The following is a 24,409-nucleotide window of genomic DNA, read 5'->3' on the forward strand; positions in this document are numbered from 1 at the left end:
ACATACTCACAGAACTTTGAAGGCTGCTGGAGAATTCTCTTTTTGATGATATGGTTGAAACGTTCGAAACACTTTCTCCAGAAGTTGCATCAATCCATTTATTTTCAGATGTACCTATAATGTTGGTACCCATACTGGTGAGATTGAGGATTTTGTGCCTTACATGTGGCAGGGAAGGCTGGTCTTTGCCCCAGTCTTTTGGTATGTGGAGATCAAGAAATTAACGTAGACAGTAATATCAAAGAACAGAACAACAGTTAGCGAAAACACATTAAAATAACACACGAGACACATAAACAAAGAACGAAGATGGAGAGACACAAATCAGGTAGAATTTGTGGAGACAGGAAAAGGGGCTTTTATGAGCAGACCGCCTTCCCCAAAAATACAAGTGTTAGTCAGAAGCCACAAGTTTACCAGGTATTTTGCCAACATGGACTATAGCAGCTCAACATTAGAGAGTAATTAGTATTAATTGAAAACTATTTCATCAGCATTAGTAATAATCAAGAGAATTCTTTCATCTTTACTCACACAAGGTAATGTTTCAATCACACACTATTCAGGGAAGTGTCATTTTCACGTCCAAGCTACTCAGGAAACACATAGGGCAACAAAAAAAAAAAAAAAAAAAAAAAAAAAAAAAAAAAAAGGAGGGGTAGTCTGAACTAAAAAAAATGATGAGGGGAAGGAAAAGTCAACATCCTCACTCAGCCTCCATGATTCTCCCCCAATCCCCATTCCCTACAATTTATTCAATGAACTCTCCAATAGTTTTTCACTCTTCATTTTTGCTAGGTCCTGTAGAAATCATGATTTGTTTCATGTCTTTCTCTCAATTATTTTCGTTTTTTTTTGTTCCCCACTTGCTGTTAAAGTTTTCTACTCAGCATCCCACTAAAATAACGTTTTGTCATTATACTCTCAAATAAGTCACTGATCACTCTCCCAGTTCTGGAAAAGTTATTTCATGATTTTGAAAGGGTATCCTGATCAGACCCATGTCAAGCCCAGAGACTAAACAAGGCCTTCAGCTAGGATGGAAATCCTCACTAGCTAGAATGGGTACTATCATTCTGTTGAGATTATAGCACCACAATATTTGGGTAAATGGTTAAAGTCATAGTACAGAGGTGTTATATCAACCACAAGCTCATACACCAGCAAAAACTCTCCGTGAAGGTATACATGCAAGATTCTCCCTCACTGACGAAAGGAGCTGCTGCTGTTTCAGGGACAGAGGCTCCAAACGTGATTATCTTCTAGAGACTAGCCCCTCTTAGTTTTTGTGGTATGGCAGGAAAAAACATTTTGTATTTCCTTGTGTATTGGTTGTACATTTTATTTGTTCATTCAGCTGTGCATTATCTTAAAAGCAGCCCAGAGCACCAGACAGACCTAAGTTCAATGTTTAGTAGACTAGCTTGCTACAACATTTCTAATGCACGAGGAGTTAAAAAAGCCAAGCTGTGTTAAAATGCAACAGACGTTAGCAAACTACTTAGCTCAGATACACGTTACTTCTGTAAGGGTAATAAGGACTCTCAGCTGTCAGGTACGGCAGAGACAAAGCTTATTTGCCTTACAGAGCATACTGTATCTGCCCTATGAAACAACTCACCGTTCTTTCCATATCGTCTAACATCCATGACCAGGTTTCCAGTTTCTAGTGCTTTGTTGATGGCTTCTTCCCACTGACTATAGTCCATATGTGAAATCTTTGTGCCATTGATAGCAATGATCTCATCATCTACATGCAGCTGACAAAGTTCTGCAGGGCTACCTGCAGCAAACAGAAGGAAAAAATATCTTTTTTAACAGTGATTTCACTGTTAAAACCACAGGTTTTGTTGGGGAAAAATGTAACAATTCATTCTGAGAAATGCTTATTAGTGGATATTCAGATAGTCTTGAAAAAAAAAATGACAGTACTGTGAATATAAGGTCAGTAAAATCAGTTAATATCAGAGTAGCATTGAACTTTGAAACATAAAAATGACAAACATCAGTCTTTTCGGTTTGCAAGCATCCACATAGTGAACAGACTTTGGTTAGCCATCTCCTGCCCTTATAATTTGGGATAGTGAAAGAGAGGCAGCACCACAGTGTCTGTAGCCAACAACTAGCTGAAGTTCAGCCAATGTTTGGGTAATCCTATTTACACAAAAACTGTACTCCATTTTGTTAATTCCAGTATAAGCTGACTTCCCCATTCTTATTTACATTTTCTGGGCTCTATTGACAAGAACATGCTATGTCGCTTTGCTAACAATATTTTATAGCTCTGAGTTGTCCGGCAATAGGTGTCACTCAAGGTATTGCTAGGTGCTGTCCTGTTCGTCGAGTTCTCTGAATTGTATTTATTTTGTCAGTGCCTACAAGCCAATTAAGAGTAAATTTTATTGCAGTTTGGACTTTGAATTTTAATGATATTTTGCAAGACAGGCTGCACTTTATACTCTTTTTCACTTAATACTACGTGCTGGCAGGTGATCTTAGCAGCCTAAGGACAGAGTGCATACAGGACCAGGACTAGTGAGTGACCCCTCCTTTTCCCCCTCTTCCCCCCCCTCCCCTTTTTTTTTTAATTCAGAAAATGGATGATTTGAGAAGCTCAAACTTCCTTACATATAATTTTATGAATTCCATCTGAATTGTTCTTCCATTTAGAATAATTCCCTTAGCAGAATAACCACATTTTCACTTTCTTTTTTCTAAAGATGGCAAAATAAATCCTTATGTTAATAACATCAAACAAGTTTGAATTACTCAACAGAAGCATTTTCCAGATAGTCAAGAAATGCACACATCTTTTTTAAAATATTCCAAGAACAATGCTATATTTCATTACCTTAAATAGATATGGACAAACATGACAGAAGAATTTAGACGACATATAAATCATTCTAACCTTCTGACTCACTATAAAAATGCTTTTAGAAGTCTGGATCTAAAGATTCAAATAGCTCTTAAATTTCCTGGAATACCAGTAAAATTAAGAAACAAAGAAGAGCTATGCTTCCTATATTATACCAAGCAGTGATTCCTTGTATTCACACACACACAAAAAAATGACACTACTATGTTGGAAGAGCATAGATTCATATTCTGTTTTTCTGCATTCCTAAGGTATGGACTGATATTCCATTAACAGTTACCAGCAAAACTTTTAAAACACACTAAATACTATTAAGTAATGTTAAAAAGAAGAAGAAGAAAAAAAAAAAAACACTTGAGTTTTCATTTGGATGAAGAAAGTATAGTCAATAGTTAAACTGGGGAAAAAAAAAAAAAAAAAAAAAAAAAGCATCTCCTTAGAGCCAGGAAGATGTTAAATAATGAATAGATTTGAAGGTCAAATTGAATGTATCATCAAACATACCATCAAAGATACTAATATTGAAGTCACTACTTGCAACATTTTATCAATATTTGTGTCTGATGTGACAGACCCATGATATTTTGTACCATATAGTTTGAACACATAGATGGAACTTTACACTCATTGTACGGAGAATGCTTCAGATTCAAAGACACTGGAACCATTTTGTGTTGTGACAAGATGAACACTAGGAATCAAGAGGTGGTCATTTTACTCAAATAATTCTGATGGGATGACCTCCAGCTCAGAAGTGAGAACAGTACCTCTGGGCTACCAATTCAGGTTTTGGGAAAGTAAAGAAGTTTAAGATGGCACAATTCTTCCCATAATATCACCAAAAAAATATATCCAGACCACACCACAACCATTCAGATTTGAACAAACAGCAGTGGTCTCCAAATCGCAAGTGTACATAACACGTTCAGGAAAAATTACACTACACAATTTTTGTCACGTAACTTTGCTGGCTAGCCTTCCTATGCTGCCTTTGCAGTCTGTGAATGAAAGGGCTTCTCGGGAGTGCAAACTAAACCACCTATATTGACTGGGCTTTTGCTCCAATTCAGCCTCCAGAGAAGCCTCCAGAGATTAGCTGGCTATTCAGGTTCCTAAAGCTCTATGGTTCCAAACACCTTCCTTGAAGTCCTCCAGAAGCATAAAACTTAGCGATAATTTCTTGTCATGGGTGTACAGGACTTAGTTTAAATTACATTTAAAAAAAAAAAAAAAAAAACAGTATTTTTGTTTTACATAAATTTCCCTGAAGGTAGAAGATTTTTCTTTCTTACTAGCCCTCTCAAAAGGAGACCAAACAAACAAAAGAAAACCAACAAATGCAAAATAATATTTTCTCACTCATTTTCCATTCACATTTATTTCTCTCTAACCTACCCCCACCTGTTGTTACTACAGCAGACAAATACCTGCTTGTACACTTACAGAATAATTAAAACATGTAGGAAGTGGAACAAATTTACTTCATCTTACATGCCTGCGAGTGTTCAGTCACACACCTGTACACTCCTACATCAATGCAATCTCAAAAATCAATTGCAAATGGGACAACATATGGCAGGTGAACACAATACAGTGGTTACAAATGGAGACATGGAATGTTCTGACGTGGATAGACAGGAAGAAGTTTCTCCAAGAGAGAAATGCATTGGAGTAGATGGCACAGAGAAGCTGTGTAGTCTCCATCCTTGGAGGGTCTCAAAACCAACTAGGTAAGGCCCTGAGCTCTGGTACGAATTCAGTTCTGACACTTTTTTGAGCAGTGCATTGCTCTAGGTCCCAAGGTCCCCTTCCAATTTGAATTATCCTATATCTTATTTTTTAAAATAGGAGACACAACATTCAGTAGCCCTCAGCTGAAGGCATATCTTACTCTCCAACTAGCTGTTTACCTCCTTTATCCTTTGTTCCTTTAAAGGAATTTACAGCTATCACATAAGGACACAAGTCAATTATTGAAAAAAGATGTTAAACATCCTAGAAATTAGAATACCAAGAATATACAAGCCACCTAAACCTCAACATTTTATCTTTATTCTTTGCATCTTTCCTTGTGAGAATGGTATAACCCAGCATAACCCAGGTAACAGCTACAAGGTAGTCATTTTCTTGCCTACAGATCCAAGGTACAGAGTTCATTTGGAACTTCGTGAATGGCAAGTGGAAACACCCAGTACCCCCAGGTTTCTCATTTACAGCTGGCAGTGCAGAAATACAGTCCTTTGCCTCCCAGTAACAAAAGTTAAACAGATGAAGATATGAAGTTATTCTTCGCATAAAATAATTATTAATAGTCATAATCTAATTATGAGAAGTACTCAGCTGTAATGAAGAGAGCTATAAATTTAAAACAAAAATCAAGGCTGCTGAGTAAGTACAGTTAAACAGTATATTTTACTATCTGTAAAGAATAATGAAGGGCTAACTAATGAGGAATTTCTAGTTATTACTCTTTTCTCAAAATTATTTCATATTTGATGTAAGAAAGGGGAAAATATATACATTATACTAATTATAATCAAGTATTTTTAACGTGAGAGATCACTGTTCAGAGAACAGGCACTATATGTGATTTACTCATTGATTTTGCATTTTTTGTTTTTGTTTTAAATCAAGAAAACTGAGCTTGTTCTCTGCGGGAGACTATTAAAGCTTAGAAACGATCTTTATATATGCTTTATTTCAACACAACTTTTTTTGCTTTTCCTTAATATTAACACAGCTGAAAAACCTGTACTTTTAATCAATTTAGAAATTGCAATTGCCTAAAAATAACTGTCTCCAAAATACAAGAGACTAAGAAAGATAAAAAAATAAAAATATTAATGCCTAACAAATTTTGAATTCATGTTTTATAAACACATGAACTCCTTTAAAATAAGTTGAAAGGAACAACCTCGACGTTAAAAATCCATATGTACCCCTTACGACTGTTCTGTACAAGACTTGATGAACCTTTGAATAATCACATTTGTACTTTTTCAGTAGTCATAGGAACATTCTTGATTAGGAAAATGCTTTTTAGTATTTCTGAATTAAATCCATTTAAAGAGGTGATGATTCGCAGAAATAGAATATTAAACAAAATATTAATTCTTCAGTTGCCTACCTGATTGTTGTTATTATTAAAACTCTCAACTTACTTTACGGTAAATATCTTAATTTAGAAGCCTCTGAAAACTAAGTACAAGAACAAAAGTTAGTACAGTTAAATGCACATTTACCTTCTTCAACTGTTTGTACAAAGGCCCCTGATGAAGTCCAATTTGTTGTAAACCCAAAGTTGCGACTGTGGCCAGGTCTCTGGTTTAGACTGATTCTCAATTCACTGTACTGTTCCTGAAAAATAAAACATGACACTACAGTATCTGGTGTCACAGGAATCTAAATGAGGGAAAGTTTATCCACTAAATAAGAAAGGCTACTCACAATGTGCACTTTAATCATCTATTATTAGCATCACCAACAAAGGAAACAGCATTGAACTTTGTTAACTAACTAGTTTGTTTTCTATTCTAACAAGTGTGTTTTCAGTGTACTTTTATATTTTGTCTATATGTATAACATTATTTTAAATGTTTCATAAAGTGATGCTACAAAATGTAAGGTATTTGAGGAAACTAAAACCCTAAATGGGTCTTCATGGACAGGCTTGTGAATTTGTAGAATCCACTGCCTCCTGACTAGTCATCAATCAAAAAGGAACGTGAAGAAAAACAGCTCCAAAAAAAAAAAAAAAAAAAAAAAGATAACTAATTCATCTTATTTTTTCTTGCACATACTACAGAAGTCATCATCAGTTTCCTTTGCAGGCTCAATGCTGCAACTAGATTCTCTTGGGGTGAACAATCACCTCTTCAGTTGTGTGAAATACTACTAGTTTTACTATGTATTTTGTAATGTAGGCCTTAGATAATAAAAATAACCCCAGAATTAGCTAGAATCCAGTTTTTCCATTCTAGAAGATTTTCAAAATCAGAACGAAACCCAACATTTACATTTTAAACTACAGAAATATTTGACTTGGAATGCTTTAAGCTGAGGCAGGGGAAATTTAGGCTTGACATCAGGAGGGGGTTCTTCACAGAGAGGGTGGTTGCACACTGGAACAGGCTCCCCAGGAAAGTTGTCACTGCACCGAGCCTGTCTGAATTTAAGAAGAGATTGGACTGTGCACTTAGTCACATGGTCTGAACTTTTGGGTAGATCTGTGCGGTGTCAAGAGTTGGACTTGATGATCCTTAAGGGTCCCTTCCAACTCAGAATATTCTATGATTCTATGATTTTGGAACACCTGCTTTCAAATCTCACAATATATTATGAACATGAGGTGCACACATTAACATTCTAATGTGAGCTCATTCAAAACAATTAAAATACTCAAATGCATGTTATTCACTTCATTATAATGGAACTGATACTGTTATAAAAGGAAAAAAAAAGACTTCTGTCAAATATTTATAACAGATATATTCCAGTAACACGTTGCATGGAGGAAACCCCACATGCCTATGTGTACACTAAACATACACCTACATTTTAGCTCCCCAGCAAACCAGTTTTCTGAAGGGTGGGATTCATTTTCCCTAATTGCAAATATTTAGGAATTTGGGTATGTAAGCCAATTCCCCAGAACTCCTATGCTGGTCAACGGACACAATGAGCTGCTTTACAAGTAGAAGTAGGTAACTGGCTTCTCAGGGCAGGAAGCAGCCAGAGGAGTTTCTAGCAGTACCCAAGCATTGGGTCCAGAGGACAATAGTATTGCAAGGGAGCATCCCTTAGTTTCCCCTGTGTTACAAGATGTTCCTGACAAAACACTCCCAGTCACAGCCCATGGTAGAAACTATTGAATCCTTACTTCTAAACAGCTCCTTAGTTGAAATGTCTTCCACACTGAAACAGACTTTTTTCTATTCATCCCACCTCCTTAGGTGAGTAACAGTACTTTAAAAGTTATTCTACTAATAGGTTTGCACATATATAGAAATCTTTTGAATTTGATTGTATTCCAGGAAATCACAATCATCAGTATTTTTTATCTCCACCATCCCAAACCAGTTCTTTTTTAAACCTACCTTGTGAGAGGAGTAATGCAATTTTGTACACTGAGCTTCGTAATTCAGACAGGTAATCTCCAAAACATTTAGTGCTCTACAAACCTGGTGTTATTACTGTGATGACTAATGAACTATCAATTGGTCAGCTCTGGCAATGATTTACAAACATATCAAATAGAACTTGCATTCTTTAAATTATAGTTTGTTTGATGGACCACACAAGCAATATGTTATTATTATTATTTAAACACTTTCCTCATTTACAGGCAGGACAGTTTATAACTTGGTGACCAATTAGAGAAAAATAGAATCTAGTATGTTTTGCTCTCATTTGGCTCACCTGAAGGGAAATAAAGGACCCATATCTAATCTGTTTTCACTGATTAGAATAGCAATTTCTCTGCCTGTTTTTGCTACAACACAGAAAAAGGATCATAATTTCTTTGCTTATACAATGATCACAGTTTCAAAGAGTTATAATAATTTCATTGCAATGGCTAAGGAGTTATCAGCAGTATTAAACTGAAATGTGTTCCTTTTTCACAGGTGATTAGGAAGAAGAATGAATCAGAATTACTGAATATGTAAAAAAGATAGCGTGAAGTGATTTCTTTAATCAGCATCCATTTTTTTTTTTAAATGATCTTCATTCAAGGTACTGAAAATTAACTTGTACAGCAGTGTCAGGAATGCAAAGCATTCACCTTTTAACTCATCAAGGGGAATAAACCACATCATTTGATATTGCAGAAAGGTGGTGACAGTTAAAGCTATTGCTATTCATTTTTTACATGTGAAACATGACATAAATTGAAAGAAATAGCACTTGAAGTATTTTTCCAAGGTGCTGAAAGAACACTCAAAAAACAGCTCCTGGATAAGGATATACACAAGAAGATGGTGATTTCTTTTTAAATTCATTAGTGTGAATACCAAGTAGAATAATTTCAAGTACATTATTACAAAACCCAAAAAGGCTTAAGCCACAACTAATGGAAAAAAAAGGATATTGTGATATTAATGTATAAGGTTGACCTTTGAAAAGCTGATCTTTATTTTCCACCACCAGTTTAAAAGTGCAAATGAATGCTACAGCAGCTCAGAGCATTCATCTAATTGACATTCCTGATTGTACGCACAAAGTGCTGATTGGGAGAATACCGGAAACCTCACAAACATCAAATTAAATATTTAGAGTATCTACTTTGAATTTTATTTCTAAATAAAAGCACAAGAGAGAGAGAGTAGGGAAAGAAAGCTTCAAAAGAACCATATGTATGTTCTTTCCTAATGCTCTTTCCCCAGAATTAAATCAAACGTAATAGCAGTTCTTCAAGTTAATTTCTTACCACCAAGGAATACTTCCATGAGATCTTTCATGGGATTTTTTATTTTATTTTATTTTGACTCTGCTGCAGCATTCAGTTACACTAAGCAGTTATATGACCTCCGCACTTACCAGGGGTTTTGAATCCTCATGCTCTGGCAGACTCACATTTTCTGCAGAAGATGCAAGTGAAACAGAATCAGCAGGAGAACAATATTCTGATTTAAGAATACTGCCTCTGGCATCTTGGTCTTGGGGTTTTACAGGTAATGTCAAACTAGGACTAGGTGTTGTCTTAACACCTCTTTCCTCCTCCTCCTCCTCACCTCTGCTTCCAAGTACGCTGGTAGAGAGAGAGTATGAAGAGTCTGGTAGTGAAAATGAACTGCTAGTTAAAAAAGTTTGAGTTCTTTTAGCTTTTTCCACTTCTCCATTGTATTTCTGGGTATCATCCATCTAGGACAAAAATAACAGTTTGGTAAATATGTGCTTTAAAAAATCCTTTATCTTTCAGCAGCTTAAATATTTAACAAAGTACTCCTCCCTTTCATGCAGCTTCTAGTCATTGTACCCATTTCTAATTACCTACTAAAAAAAACAGCAAGGCTTTTTTCCTTTGAAATACTTGCAGAATATATAGTATAGACTCATTAAGATAAACTTGTTAAAATGATCTGCTTAGAAAAATTTGCATGCTTCCCCTTTAAAAAATTGAGCCAGATAGGGATTTATGAAAAAGCTATGAAAATCCATGTAATAATGGAAAAATCAATTTCTGTGTTTCAGTGCTTTACTGAGCAGGCAAATTCTATGCTGGAGTAAAGCTTTCATTTCAAACTCAATAAAGCAGAAGAAATTTATATCACCTGAAAATTTGTCTTTAACAATTACGTTAAATTAGCTTCAGACAGTTACATCAAAGATAGGTTTTTCTCTCTTTGGAGACTGTTTTTTTTTTTTTTTTTCATTTTTAATGTAAAATTTAATTTAATTTAAAATTTTATTATTCTGCTTTTGTAATAAGGAGACATTAAAAATCAAAGATTATTCTACAAAAATATTAGACATTTCTAAAAGTGCCTTTAAATATAGAAACAACAATCTTACATGACAGAATCATTTGCTGCATTAATGCAGCCTTCAGCAAACAAAAAGAACATTTAAGCCCTACTGTACGCCCAGTTATACAAGACAACAAACATTTATAAACTTCAGGAACTAAAGAGAATTTTACCGTGAGTGACCGCGGAAGTGAGGAGATTCCTCTTGAGTGGACACCAAAAGGTCTTGGTGTAACCACGGATGTTAACCTGGAGGTATCAGTTTTCTGGTAATTTCTAGGGAGAGAAGCTGAAACCTGAGCTGACCCAGTTTGAGCATTCACTGAGTAGCGCGTAGACAAAAGAGAGGAGCTCTGCTCTTCTGCCAGGCTCTTCGAGGGAGCAGGAGCTTCACGTGTGGCAGAACTCTCCTGCTTTGGCAGATGATCCTTGCTCCTTTGAGCAGCAGACAGGCTTTTGCTGTCTTTAGTGCTGTAGGAGGTTTCTTCTTCCAAAAGGTAATCTTTCACCACTGACCGTGTAGAAGGTTCTTTCTCATCAGTAAACACATCATCGTTCAGTGAATACGTCCATCTGTGCTCATATTTTCTCTGCCTGTAGGAGTCTTGATCTCTATCCTCCCTACGGGAACAGAGCTTATTAAAATCCCAGTGAACAAACAGGTGCGCCCTAGGTATTTTAACTACTGATTATTCAAGGCAGAGCATAAACTGAGAAACACACCTCTGGTAAGTGAAAAAATGAATGACATCACTTAAAATATATTAAGATATTAGCATTTTTAAGTTCACCCCTACTCCCTCTGAAAACATTAATGCATGCTACTGCCATGTAGGGTGGGTTGCCACCATGACAGAAATCTCTCTGCCAAGAAAATGATACAGCTATTCAAGTTACATATCCTCAGAAATTTTGGGATTCGTTCCCTTGTCAAAAAGAAACCACCACAGGGAAAGATGATACTTAACATAATTTTATTTTATTTTTTAAGATGTTGACAATACTGGACATTCAATAAAATTTGAATCCATATTTGCCTTCAAGTTGTTGTCCTCACAAATGTCCTTGTCAAAAAACACTCAAAACACTATGTTTTAAGACCTACTTAAATTTCACTTATAAATACATGCCATATGCATATTCCCTTCTTCACCTCAACCGTATACATTTAAACTTAAAAACAAACTTCAAAAAAAATGACTTATCAGGAGACATGGTACTGCACTACTCTATTGAAACTTGACTCTCCAGAGAGAAGTTTGTTCTGTAAATACCCAGGGGAACAATAGGAGATACAAAGGAAATAAAGTAGAAGTTGACCATTCTGTGATATACATAAAAATTCTGACTGTATTTATGCACTGTGGTCAAAAGAATAGCAAATTCAGTGTTAGAGGAAAGAATTAGTTAAGTTGATCCAAGAATAAAAGAGGCAATTAACTGGCTTAATTTTCTATTGTTTTAACCTCTTTAAATTGGATACAAATACTGACTTCATAGTACATTTATTCATGGTTTGAGTAAAACATCATTTATAGAGCCAAACTGTTCATCATTCTATGAAAACAATGTATTAGCAGATCATATTCTGCCCTTTAATTGCAGAGATTCCTACTCTATAATTCGGAACTAAAATTGTTGATATTTCTGAAGAATCAGTTGCAACTTGCCAGTAAAAACTGCTCAAGAATTAAAGGGAACCAAAATACTCAAATTTAAGTTCTACAATTTAATACTCCCATTAGGGTCATTACCTTTCCTGCTGCATTTCTTTCAGTGACTTGCTGCTCCTATCAGAAACCTCAGAGGCTCTCCTTTCTATTTCTTCTCTTTCTTCCTTTTTCTTTTGCAATTCTGAAGTGAAGCTCTTTCTACGATTCTTCCATTTTGCTAGATCCTACAAGAATCACATGAACAAACAGAATGAGATTTTCTCAAGACCTCGCACATCTTGAGGCATCCCATCTCGAGCAATCTGATGCCTTGATTTTACTTGCATGTTTGCATCAATTGTTTTCATGCACCTTCCCCCAAGTGCTTTTATTTTCACCCCTTGACATTTTCAATTTTTTAGTAATAGGTCACACAATGACAGACAGTTGAAAACAAATGCAGATGGCATGTGAATTTCTTTGTTGTAGGCTTTGTTTTTTTTTTCCTTCCCCCAAATCACCAGTATGTTGAACTGATATATTAGCTTGAGAATAAACACGCCTTAAAGTCTAAATTGGAAACATAGGAGATCAACTTCTATGTTTTGTTTATTTCTGTAAAAGCAGAATGTGAACTGGCAATCTTCTCCATGAAATACCAGAGCTGGGTTAAGAGAACTATTGAATATTTGAACTTCTGTGAACTGCTCACTTGGCGTTCTGCTGTTAATTTCAGCCTCTTGTTGGTAATCATTGCCAATCAGAGATTTTAATTTAAAAAAAAAAAGTCTTCACATAATCTTACAATGCTGTGCAAAGTTATCATATCACATTACAATCTGAATTTAAGACACATTTATTGTGAGATAAGAGCCTCAAGAATTTGCACAAGGAAATATTATTTCCTTCTCTTCTCCCAGAGGATCGAGTTCTCAGACATTCCAATCACTTTACAAACAATATCCACAAATTTCAGATGTGAAATTGTGCCCCAGCTTTTATGTCCACAGAACTCATGCCTAAAGGCTTTACTGTGACACCACAACAATACATACAGATCATATAAGAAATATTAAAAATAATTTCAGTTCTGCCTTAAACAGACATCCTCCAAAACACTAGTAGTTGCATGAAACGCATAATTTTAAAGCGTGATCCTGTAAATTGCTGCACATATGCCAAAAGCCAGTTTTCTAGGGACACTGAACATTTGCAGGACCCCTCCCTTTAGCTGGGCATGTCCGGAAGACTGAAAAGGAGTATTTACTTCTTGCCACTTCAGATCTTGTTCTTGCAGCTGTTCTTTTATCCTTTGTAGTTCTTCGTAACGGATTTTGCGCAATGACTGCAGCTCCTCTGCACTGACATCATTCAAAGATTTACTCCTAGAAAGAAAAAGACTACTCAGCTTCATCACATCTTAGTCATTTGTGCAAGTGAAACTTTCATCAGAGATTTATATTAGTACAACTGAACGCTCTTAAGTGTTATTTCAAACAGAGCAGGAAACATACGGGCAGCTGAATGAGCAAGCCTTGGATGGAACCTAGTGCCAGCACTGAAGTCAGTAGTTGCATATTTGGGCAAATAAAATCAGGAATTGAATAACCAGCTCCTCCTGCAGCAGCTCCATGCTGATGATTCACATTGAACTCCTCATGTCTACTACTTCCGTTTAAATTTGTTACTCCATTTATTGACCTTGCCTGTTTCTTTTATCTAAAAGCTATTGTGTACCTGTCCCCCCACCCCACCCCCCGCAAATTCAAACTCCCATTATTTCACGTTTTCTCTCCAGCAATAGCCTCAGAATCATCTCCTATTTTTTCCTTCCTTAGGTCAATTCTAAAATCAAGTTAGTTATCAATGCACATTTCTAAAAGACAAAAGTAATTTGCTGCTCAGTCAGTTCAATCATGTTATGGACCTCACTTGTCTATATAACTCCTTTCCAAAACCTTCCTGAAACTTTTAGTTAAAGCTGGGATAGCTAGCACAGTCATCCTCTTGCTAATTTCTTCTACATGTCAGGAAGTTTTTCCCATGAACTGCTACTCACTAGTTCACTGTAATCTCATTTCCTCAGAACTCACTTTTCATGCCCCCTGCCCCCCCCCCCCCCCCCCCACCCCCCAATTCTATTCCTGTTATTTTCTATTTTTCATCCATATTACAGTCTCTGCATTTAACCATAACAGAACTTTTAGCTTGAGTATAAGACGAGACTCCTTCTCAGACTGATCCGAAGCCTGTTAGACATCAAGCAACACGCAGATGGTTGGTGTTGTAATAACACGCTTTGTAACGTTTGGTGCCATGATATAAAAGGAAAGCTAGGCTTCTGATTTTTTGATTATTATTTTTTCGTTTGTATTTATTTGTACAAAATTTAAGTGATGGAAGAATTTTAGTGTAGCCAAGATCTAACAAGACTTGAAACCCTAATGCTTCTCTGGTATGACAGAAAATCAGGTTAAAAACAAAAAGTGATTCCACACAGGGCCTTGCTCTAATCCTTGACATACCGAGAGAGCTCTGAACTAACAAACCAGTCTCTTTCACTTCCTCCCAGGAGGCCCAACTTACTTACATTGGTAACATAAGACATTGGCCTCTGGAAAAAAATGCCAAGGCATTAACTCATTATTCCTGTTTGCTTGTTTATTTTCTGAATGGGAAGAATGCCACATTCAACAAAAATCTTATAGACATTATTGCAGAAACTCTTCTCTTGTGTAGTTCTCTCTCCTTTCTTCTTCCCCTCCCCCCCCCCTTTTTTTTTTAATAGTTAAGTTATATCACATGTAGAACGGGTTTTGAATTAGCATCAAAACCATTCCAGAGTCACTAAAGGAAACTTACATGATGATGTTTTCCTTTTCTTTCTCTCAAGTTTCTATATCTGCTTGAAACAAAATAGGAAAATCTAGACCTAAATACAGTATACCCTAAGAAAGGATATATTCACATATTCATACCAGCAAGCAGTATGTTAGTTTTAATTCTAGTCTTAATTATTAAAAAAAAAAAAAAAAAAATCTAACTAGTGACTCAAGCCTCCTGAGTTTCCTTCCACTAACATCCAGCCTCTTCAGACACATTTCTTGCTTCTCCTAGCAGCATTTGTTCGTTTACCAGCTTTTGGCTCAGGGTGAAAAAAAGAATGTATAAACACAAATATATGTTCATATACATATGTTTACTCTCTTTTTCCCTCTTTGGAAAATGTAAAGCACCATGCACAACCAAATACTTAATATGCCATCGCACAGTAAATGTGAAAATATTTCTCTAAGCCAGTAAGCTGTAAACTAGGCTACATAAGTTAACATGGTACTATGTAATCAGTTTACCACTGAGGATTCAATAACTAGAAGTAGGATTCAATAGAAGTCCAAAAACTAGCCATAAAATGTTCAAAAAGCTCAATGTTCAGAGAAACTACAGGTGAATAACCTCAAGAACACTTTTCATTTATTTATTTACTTTGATTCAACTACCACCTTATGAAAGGTATGTGCCTCCTTTTTTGAAAAAAGGAGGCAAAGTAAAATAATTCTTTAAGTCTACTACCATCAGAACCAAAATATAAGATGTGAAGTAATAAATGTCAGGCCAAATGGTTCTGACATTCATTTAAACTACCACTGAAATGTATTAAGTTGTAAATTTTATTCTGAGAGTCATCTGATACTGTCTTACAACCTGCCCTATTCGAAAATAACAGATTTTCGATCATTCCCATGGTATATATGCATGTCATTAACTATTTTCAGAATTCTTATTGTGCAGTCTTTAAAGTGAAATATTTACTAATCCTGCTTTACATTTCTGAATGTTTTAGAGCCTGATTTAAATATAGAACTGCAAGTACTTCAGCTGGCATAAAATATCAGAGCTGATTTTCAAAACGCCTGATAACCATAACTGATATAATCCTAGATGCCAGAGAGGACTTTTGCCAGATGCATAGCTTTTAGTGTCTTGCATTTGTTATGTAAATTGCTCAAGCACAAAACAACAAAGCATCATGCACAAGTTGCTTTGACCACAAGTTTTTAGCTGCTGTGCATGCATGAAAATTTAAATGAGGCAAAAATAGTGTTATGATCTTTCAAGCTTTTACAAAACTTACCCTTGCTCATCAGAAAGCTTTTGAAACAGTCTGAGAAATTAGAAACCAAAAAAAAAAAAAGGAGAAAGATTCAGTGTCTTGCTTGATATTCATAACAACAGTCATATGATCAGTACACCAGCACTCTCACTAAGTGAATGAGTGAATGGGAAACTATGAAAGCCTGAGGACCAGACAGCATGGAGTAGCACATCAGTGATCTGACACGAGCCAGAAGCACATCAGGACTTGCATGATGTGTAAGTCAGGCAGAAAACTGACAAAACAAGGCAGTCTGTAAGTTTCCAATGCTTCCAATTTAGAAATACTGCATGAATAGAGCCTTGTTTTGGTTCTGCATCGCTTATTCCAGTGCTGCTAAACAGCATGACACTTAGAAGATACTCATTTCAAGAAATGAAAATGAAGCCCAACTTGAATCCCAAAAAGAAACCTGGCTTTCAAAGGCTGTCGTGTTGTTAATTCAACCACCTCTGATGCTAAATGCAAGTAATACATGGAATGGATAAATCTAGAAGGTCCTATGTACAACTTTACACATTTAGTGGAGAACCGAATACACAAGTATGATTCAAGAGGATTTTTAGTGTTCTTGAATGAGTATTTTATTCTATTAATTCTTGAAATCTTTTCAAGCACTTCAGAAATATTCCTCAGTGAAGCTTGCACATTGTTAACAGCATTAAGCTTAAAAATTAAATGTAATGACAAAGGTTCAACTGGAACACGGATGTGTCTTAGTCACAAATTAAGGATGCACAGCTGGTAGAACTGCAACTTGCAATGCCGTATTTTCAGAGCCAAAAAAAAAAAAAAAAAAAAAACTATACAGAATTCCACTCTCCTACAGTAAGTACAAAACCTACAGGAGAGTTAGGAAGTAGTTAAAAAAAAAAAAAGACTTCAGTCACAGGAAAGGATAGAGGATAGTATTAATTAGGACTGTATAAAATATGAAAGCAATGTAAACTGCTGGTAGAATAAACATGTCACAGTATAATTTAAAAATATGTGGACACACACCTTGCATGCACCATGACTTTAGATGGGCAAAAAAGAGCACTAATCTATTTTCACCTCATGGAATCATCTCGTAAGTGTGGCAAGACATTTTAGAAACAAGCATTTTTAAACTTAGGTGCAAGCAATAAGCAATGCCCATCTTCAGAATTTATTATTAAAGCATTCATGTCATGAAATTTATATAAAACTGAGTCTGAAGGAATGATTATATATTTTCTACAAAATTGCAGCCTAAAAAACTTCATTTTTTGTTGAAAATATGGTATTGCAGTCATGAGCTTCTAATGAAAGCAAATAAAAAGCTTGCCCAGGACGACACAAACAAATTGCAGATTTGCACTCTACAGATGGTTGAGCACAAGACGATGCTTTTCTGAATGGAAACAGTTCACTTAGCTCAAGCACAATCCGTGCAGGACACAACCTGACCTCTCCACCATCTGACGCTTCTTGTGTCTAACTTTGCTGGCTTCCCTGATTGCTTCCCACTTCTTCCAGTCTTCTTCACTGCATGGACCTGGGATAAAGTTTACTGGCTGTGCACTGCTTCCCACTTTCCAAGATTCAATCTTGCGTGTCAGCATGTCGTCCTTCTTATGTCGGGAAGACGGTGACAACACTCTACCATTGCTCTTTCTGTCTTCTGGTGTTGCAGTCTTTTCAAGTAAACATAGAAATTTGGACCGTATTTCCTCAGGAAGACTCCAAGGATCAGGAAAGAGTGCAGGGTGATACTTGTCTGGAGCACCTGATAAAGGCACCTCTTTTTTCTGAGAGAGGATTTTACGAAAAATCATATCATCCTTTTCCAAATCTGGAATCACAGTTTGGCCTTCTCTGGGCTGCAGAATTATTTCACCCTCTATAAGAGGCTCTTGCTCAGAGAGTTTTTTAAAGTACTGGGGGTCTTGGAGAACAACTTGATTCATATGGAAAGCACCAGTTTTGCGAACAAACAAATCATCATTTTCTAAATCTGGATACAGATACACATTTTCATTGTCTCCTTGGTCACATCCTGGTATAAAGGAAATATTCTTTCTACATTTTATGAGCCTAGGGCCAGAAGTAGGATCAATTTTGGTCTTCGTTTCAGAAGACAAGTAGTCAGAGTATTTTTGCAGGGCCTGAAGTAACGAAAACTGACTGAAGCATATAAAACAAAAGGAGGGAAGTAAAATATCATTAACTACCAAAATACAAGCAGATCACAATGTATTCAGATACACGCTTGTTTTAGATTTGCAGTATTCTGAGCAGTACAGCTACACCATTTGGCATTCACCACCACTAACCAGAACACAGCACACGTCAACCGATGTAAAGGTAACATGACATACTGACCTGCTCAGAAACAGCACACTTGCATGCTCACACACAAAGCCTATGCAGCACGTTATGCTTTCGCATTTACATCTTTCAGAAGACCACCATCAACTTATGACTATATTAAAAAAAATAAAGTTGTAATAATAACAAAAAAGCACGACATCACAGGATGCAGTTTAATTTTATGTAGCTGTTGCACGTCCAGCCATTTCTTTCTGATGCAGCAAGAGTACAGCTCATGCAGCAGTATCAACCTGGGCTGGTCAGAAGCCTCCAAGATTTTTCCTTCTGTAATCTGTGTCAATGAGCTTCCCACGTACTCAGCAGTTGGCTTATAGCTTTGATCCCTTCTGCAACTGCTGTTCCATTCGAAACTTGGTCTTGGCTGGTTAGCAACAATGGCAGAGCTTTGTTTATAAGCATATCCCACATCCTCAGAATCTGATTTCTTTCTACTGTGCATGAGCACAAAATAAACAGAGGGAAAGAAAAAAAGTGTATGCATTGAGTAAAATGTATAGCATTGAGAGTGGAAAAATTGTAATGAAAAAGAGTACTTCAGTTTGTTTTTTTTTTTCCTCAAAAAAATATATCCTGCTGCTATGCAAGCAAAAATTTAAAATAATTTTTAAAAGTCACAAAACAACACTTTTAAGGTTTTGCACACAGGAGAGAAACAGGGGCATGCATAAAAACACACCTGAACCCTTGAATCTCTTTATACCAGGGTTTGAAAGAGGATTTCCTGATTTTTTTCCATAGTAATTCTTCTTCTGGAGTCCAAAACTTAGGAAGAAATTTGTCAAAAGCAACCACTGTATTTGACGCTGAAGAATTTAGCTTGCGAAAATAGAGATCATCTTTTTCAATGTTTGGGATGCCTATTTCTTCTTCCTCGTCCTCATCAAAATACCCAGATAATTCTGAAGAAATGTTAACTCTTGCTTTGTTTTCCACTTTAGTATCCAACTGCCTCTGCCTCCTCTGGTTACTGTTCAAAATATCCAATCAGTTAAGATATTTTAGGAGCAACTTGACAAAGAATGCAAAAATACATGCTTTTTGGCTCAGGAGTTCAACCTCGTGAATGAAGCAAATTAGTTCTCAATTCCACCACTGCAGCACCAGAAATAATAACAAAAAAAGTTAAATTGTTATATCAGCATCCTATCGCCTCTGACAAAAATACAAGATTTGACAGAAATGGCATAGTAATTTATCATCTGTGTTAAAATGCTGATTAGAATGCTAACCTTATGGAGTTATTTATGGACTGCAATTTAAGTAACACAATAGTTACTCGATCTTGGATTAGTATTTCTGACCTCAGTGGTTCAAGCATTGCAGCTAGTGGACCAGCTGGATCATTTTCTTGTGAGCAAGATTTAGAAGAGTCATTGCGCAACATGAAATGATGTCCAGGTGCAGCAGAGCTTACAGGGCTCTTTTTGTCTAGAAATCTACGTTTTGCTAAGTCATCCATAACCACGTCGGGCAGCCTTCTTTCATCTTCTGAATCAGAGCCACTGTCATACTCATAGATCATCTGGAGGGAAGCTGGATTTGTGAGCCCACACTCTGCTCTGCTATTTTGGCAGGAAGCTACGGGATTCCTTTCATGTCCACTGAGGTTGACCAAAACAGGAACAGAATGAAGACAGTGAAGTCATGAAGGTTATGATGAAACCCAAGAACTGCCCACTATTCTCAGGTGTGTACACTAAGAAGTTGGACAACTGAAATTCATCGCCATATTTTAGAAAGCTTTAACAAGAAACTAAAGCTGTACGTCTAACTCACTCAAGACTTCATTTAAGATCACTTAAATCCCCTGTGTAAAGTTTGACGAGCCTCAACACATTACTCAAAAAACAGAAAACTAGTTATGTGGAACAAAATCAAAAAAATTAAAGAACAGGAAAAATAAAATAAAAATTAAAGACCTGAACATCAACCACCCTCCCCTTAAAACATTGAATACTTTACTTTCTATTACAGCAACAGCAGCTTTTCTTAAGTTAGTGAAGAAAACATTTGTTAAAATGATAAATCAAAGTTTGCTTTACTAAGACTTCACACACCAGTACCTTGAAAATGTTCCATCTGACTCTGTGTAGACAGGACTTGCCCAGCTCCTTCTATTGTCCTCATTCTTCTCTGTCCTTTTCTTCCTTAAGGGTGCTGGCATATATGTTGGCTGCTTGTTTTTGTTAGGTAAGAAGCGATTGAAGTCAGTAGTAGGTTTTGGTTCAATCACTGCAATCCTTCGGTATGACCTGTCATCTTTATGGGAGTCACGCATTTTGAAAGGCAGTTCTGAGTCTGTATCACTATCACAACCTTAAAAGAAAGGGGAGACAACATTATTTTCTAGATACAAGTTGCTAGAAGTTACACTGAAATATCCTAAAATCAGTTTAACTCCATGTTTGGGATGTTTCTGCTGCAAACTTGCTGTAGAATCTTGCAGTAGATGGGGCAGTAGAAGATGTATTTTTAGAAGTTTTGTGAAGCTGTGATAAGGTCCATTAAGCTGAATTTGGTTTGTATGCTCATGCTACATTCATTCCGTTCTTTCACTATCACTGTTGCCTGCAGGAAACTGTGCTAACCTCTAGATTGAAGAAGGAAAACAGCAGAGAAGTTTTTAATTAAAAACATATTTGCCACTCAGATTTACTAAGAAAGCCAAGTTATTAGCAAATAGTATAAAATATGCTCATCTCAGCAGATTAACACCCATTAGAAGCCCTGGGTATGTTGCATAGGTAGCATGGATAGACGTTGCTTTGCTCAGAAGAGATATGCTCCATGTGACTTTGGCCCAATGGTTTTATGTTACCCTTACGGTACAAAATACAAAAGCTCACTTCAAAAAAATATAACTTCTTTAAACTACAAGTTCATATTGCATTTTACAACTGGGAGGAAAATATAGATTACAGATGTCTGGATCTAATGTAACTTCTTGTTACTTTTTTTCCCATGACAAACTAAAATATCAAAAATAACTACCATTCTGATTTTAATGTAGGTGGGAAAAAACCTACTTATATTGAATATTCACAAATAGAATGAAAACACAGAGGTTTGATATATCCATACTACAAGCTAGGCAGGAACAAGGCAACTGCTGCAGTTTTAGGTGATCCAATCAGGATCTGAATTCTTGCATTCACCTTCCCTGAACTATAGAAAAATACCCCCCATGGACACGCATCCTAAAACAACAGCAAAAGTAAGAGTCCCAACAGCTCTTCCTAGGGAAATTCCTGCGGGCATTGCTTTGTTTCTACCAACTGTTCAAGGCCAATATTTGCTTAAGCAAAACACAACTGTGGCAGTTACAAAGCTAGATTACTTTTCAAGCCAAGTACTGGGCTCCCAAAGGACTAGGCCTATACATTGTCTTCACTCACATTCATGAGACATATGCTAACAGAAAATTTTAAAGAGGAAAACATACCTTCACTTCCACCTTTCAAGGTTATATCTGATGAAAAGCTTGTAGAGGATCTTGAGCCAAGAGAGTCCAAGCTATCAAAGGAATCGTCTCTTTTATGGCTAGCTGAAGGTGGAAAGGGTTCTCCCCGGTCCACGTACCAAATGTCACCGTACCCACTATCCCTGCCACTTCTGTTCAGGTGGCTGGACTCTTCAAGTGCCTATCAGAGTAAGTTTTGAAAGATGGTTTTGTAATAGTTTAAGGCAGAATGCTACTAGTGATTTTTCACTCAAAAACTTTAAAATGTGTTCTGACTGCAAAACTTTAACAAAGACTATTGCAACACCTCTGAAAGAGACCTATACAACACAAGGTCTTAAATTTCTCTCACTTCAGCCTAACAGAATCAAAACAGGACTCTTCACAATCTACTAAGTCCATCACAGCAGATAACCTCTGAATTTCTTGATTATATCATTAGCAGAAGAACCAGTGTAAGCTAAAATGTATTCCTTTCACACAGCCTTTGACAGCAAGCAAAACAAACAAAAAAATCCACAGGACTGTGTTCCCCAGACTAAAAATAAAATTAACCCCCCAACAAATTCTTTAGTGTTGATGCTATAACATACAGAAAAGTATAAAATTTAGGTTATTTACTACTCCTTGTGGATTTCTTACCTTGGTCAATGCTTGCCCTAATAACTTCTCAAATGCTTTAAGGTTGAGGTATGGACCATTATAATGAGGGTTACTTTGTGCTTTTCTCCCAAGCCAGTATAATGTAATCAAAACCTAGGGGTATAAAACAAACTCGGAGTTCACTACTTGCCTCTCAAACCATACACCAGTATAAAAGCATCTAACTATGCTGTTACAAGATGTTCTCCAAAATCAAGTATTAAAATCTTGTCTACAGTATAAGCCAGAATCTCCATTAAAACCAAAGAGTGTTATGATGCACATAATATAACTCAAGTAATCAGATATAACTACTGTTTCTAATTATTACATTTGTTTGGAAAGGAGGTTAGCTGCACAGAGATAACCATAACATGGCACTAATTTGCATCAGATGAAAGAATCAGCAGAAGAATAAGGTAAGCATGATAGTGTCATAAACAGAAATGCTTTTAAAAGATATTTAACCAAAATTACTGTAAAATTATTTCAGAAAGCATTGAAGTAAGTATCTTACATTTTTCACTCTTCTGTTGGTCTCCTCTGGTCTGAAGCAGGGCAGGGAATGAGAAAGAAAGAAAACAAAAGGAAGTTTTAAAATCACTTACTTAAACTTAATTATTATTCAACATTTAAATGGTTTGAAATCCAACTAGAAACTAGTATAAAATATGAAACTATGACTCTTCCAAAAGAAATAAAAAGCAATGTGCTTTGAATTCTCAGGCATAACTCCATACTATTTCAATCATTATATATAAAGCAAGAAAACATTTTAGTTTCTGATTTGAAAGGAGTTCAGAAAGGCTCTAGGCTTTTTTAATTAGCCAAGGTTTTTAGTTACCAACAACTACAAAAAAGTGGAAAGCAAGCTAATGACTTTGGGCAATATAGTTTTTATTATCCAGGAAGAGCTTTGGTTCCATATGAAAGCAAATTCAATTGCTACAACTAGGGGGTGGTGGGAGGGTGGTGAAGTAGCATTATATTTTCCAAAATATTTGCCTCATAGTTGTGCAGGACACTTCAATCTAAAAAGATTTTTTTCAGACAAAAAAAAAAATATCTAAGTGAACATCTGAAACTGGGACATCCGGAGAGAGCTGCTGCAGGGTTGGAAGGAGGGTTTTGGTTTGCTTTCATGTGAGACATCTCTCTCCAAAAAATAATAATAATAATAATAATAATAATAATAAAAAGATACAAGCACTAACATTAGTGTTTTGCTTTGTTTTTTAAATGAGTGATTTGTGGCACATTTTGCAAGCATACCAATGCACACCCATAGTGATCCTGTTCTCCAGCTACTCCTTTTAAGAACATGAAGAAACTTCTCTGATGGGAGTCTCCCAGACAAGAGGTACCACCGGTTCAGTCCTCAAGTGTAAATATCCACAGCTGGACTGCAGAGAGCAGCCGTGCCACACTCCCATCCTCACTGCCAGCAGGTAAGGAGGGGAAAACCGCTTCTGACCCATTTAAATAACATCTCATGCCCAAGATGCTTTTGGTTTTGGGCTGCCTCAGCAGCAAAGCAACACATGACAGAGCAGGGAGATTCCAACAACAACAACAAAAAAAAAGTGAGAAAAAGTGAGGAATCAATATATGGTGGCAGAAAGTCCTACACAGAGTCGCAGTTCAGACCCACAATGCATCAGGTCACATAGCCCGTTTCTGGCTGGCTGCCTAGGAAGAAGTTAGTCAAAGGGTGCAAGGAAAAAGTAAAATGCACTGTGCAGTAGTTAACGAGCTAGCAAAATGACTGGACCTGGTCAGCATAGACAGCACTCATTAGGG

General features: G+C 36.4%; 1 protein-coding gene across 21 annotated transcripts in view; it reads right to left on the bottom strand.

The window, feature by feature from the left end:
* LMO7 (LIM domain 7) overlaps positions 1–24,409 on the bottom strand; it is a 130,336-nt gene that overhangs the window by 21,699 nt on the left and 84,228 nt on the right. For 7 of the 21 annotated variants that reach the window (XM_035320429.1, XM_035320400.1, XM_035320409.1 and 4 more), the window contains exons 5-20: positions 23,127–23,157; positions 22,610–22,723; positions 21,950–22,148; positions 20,571–20,823; positions 19,809–20,108; positions 19,184–19,474; positions 18,738–18,938; positions 17,584–18,300; positions 16,132–16,161; positions 13,264–13,381; positions 12,099–12,241; positions 10,518–10,965; positions 9,416–9,739; positions 6,121–6,235; positions 1,622–1,783; positions 11–195 (exon numbers count right to left, since the gene is read on the bottom strand). In XM_035320429.1, coding sequence (XP_035176320.1) covers positions 11–195; positions 1,622–1,783; positions 6,121–6,235; positions 9,416–9,739; positions 10,518–10,965; positions 12,099–12,241; positions 13,264–13,381; positions 16,132–16,161; positions 17,584–18,300; positions 18,738–18,938; positions 19,184–19,474; positions 19,809–20,108; positions 20,571–20,823; positions 21,950–22,148; positions 22,610–22,723; positions 23,127–23,157 — 3,631 coding nt within the window. The remainder of the gene's footprint in view (positions 1–10; positions 196–1,621; positions 1,784–6,120; positions 6,236–9,415; positions 9,740–10,517; positions 10,966–12,098; positions 12,242–13,263; positions 13,382–16,131; positions 16,162–17,583; positions 18,301–18,737; positions 18,939–19,183; positions 19,475–19,808; positions 20,109–20,570; positions 20,824–21,949; positions 22,149–22,609; positions 22,724–23,126; positions 23,158–24,409) is intronic. The other 14 variants (XM_035320523.1, XM_035320532.1, XM_035320454.1 and 11 more) reach the window with 13 other exon arrangements.

Source organism: Oxyura jamaicensis, chromosome 1, assembly GCF_011077185.1.
Source record: "Oxyura jamaicensis isolate SHBP4307 breed ruddy duck chromosome 1, BPBGC_Ojam_1.0, whole genome shotgun sequence".
Lineage (NCBI taxonomy): Eukaryota > Metazoa > Chordata > Aves > Anseriformes > Anatidae > Oxyura > Oxyura jamaicensis.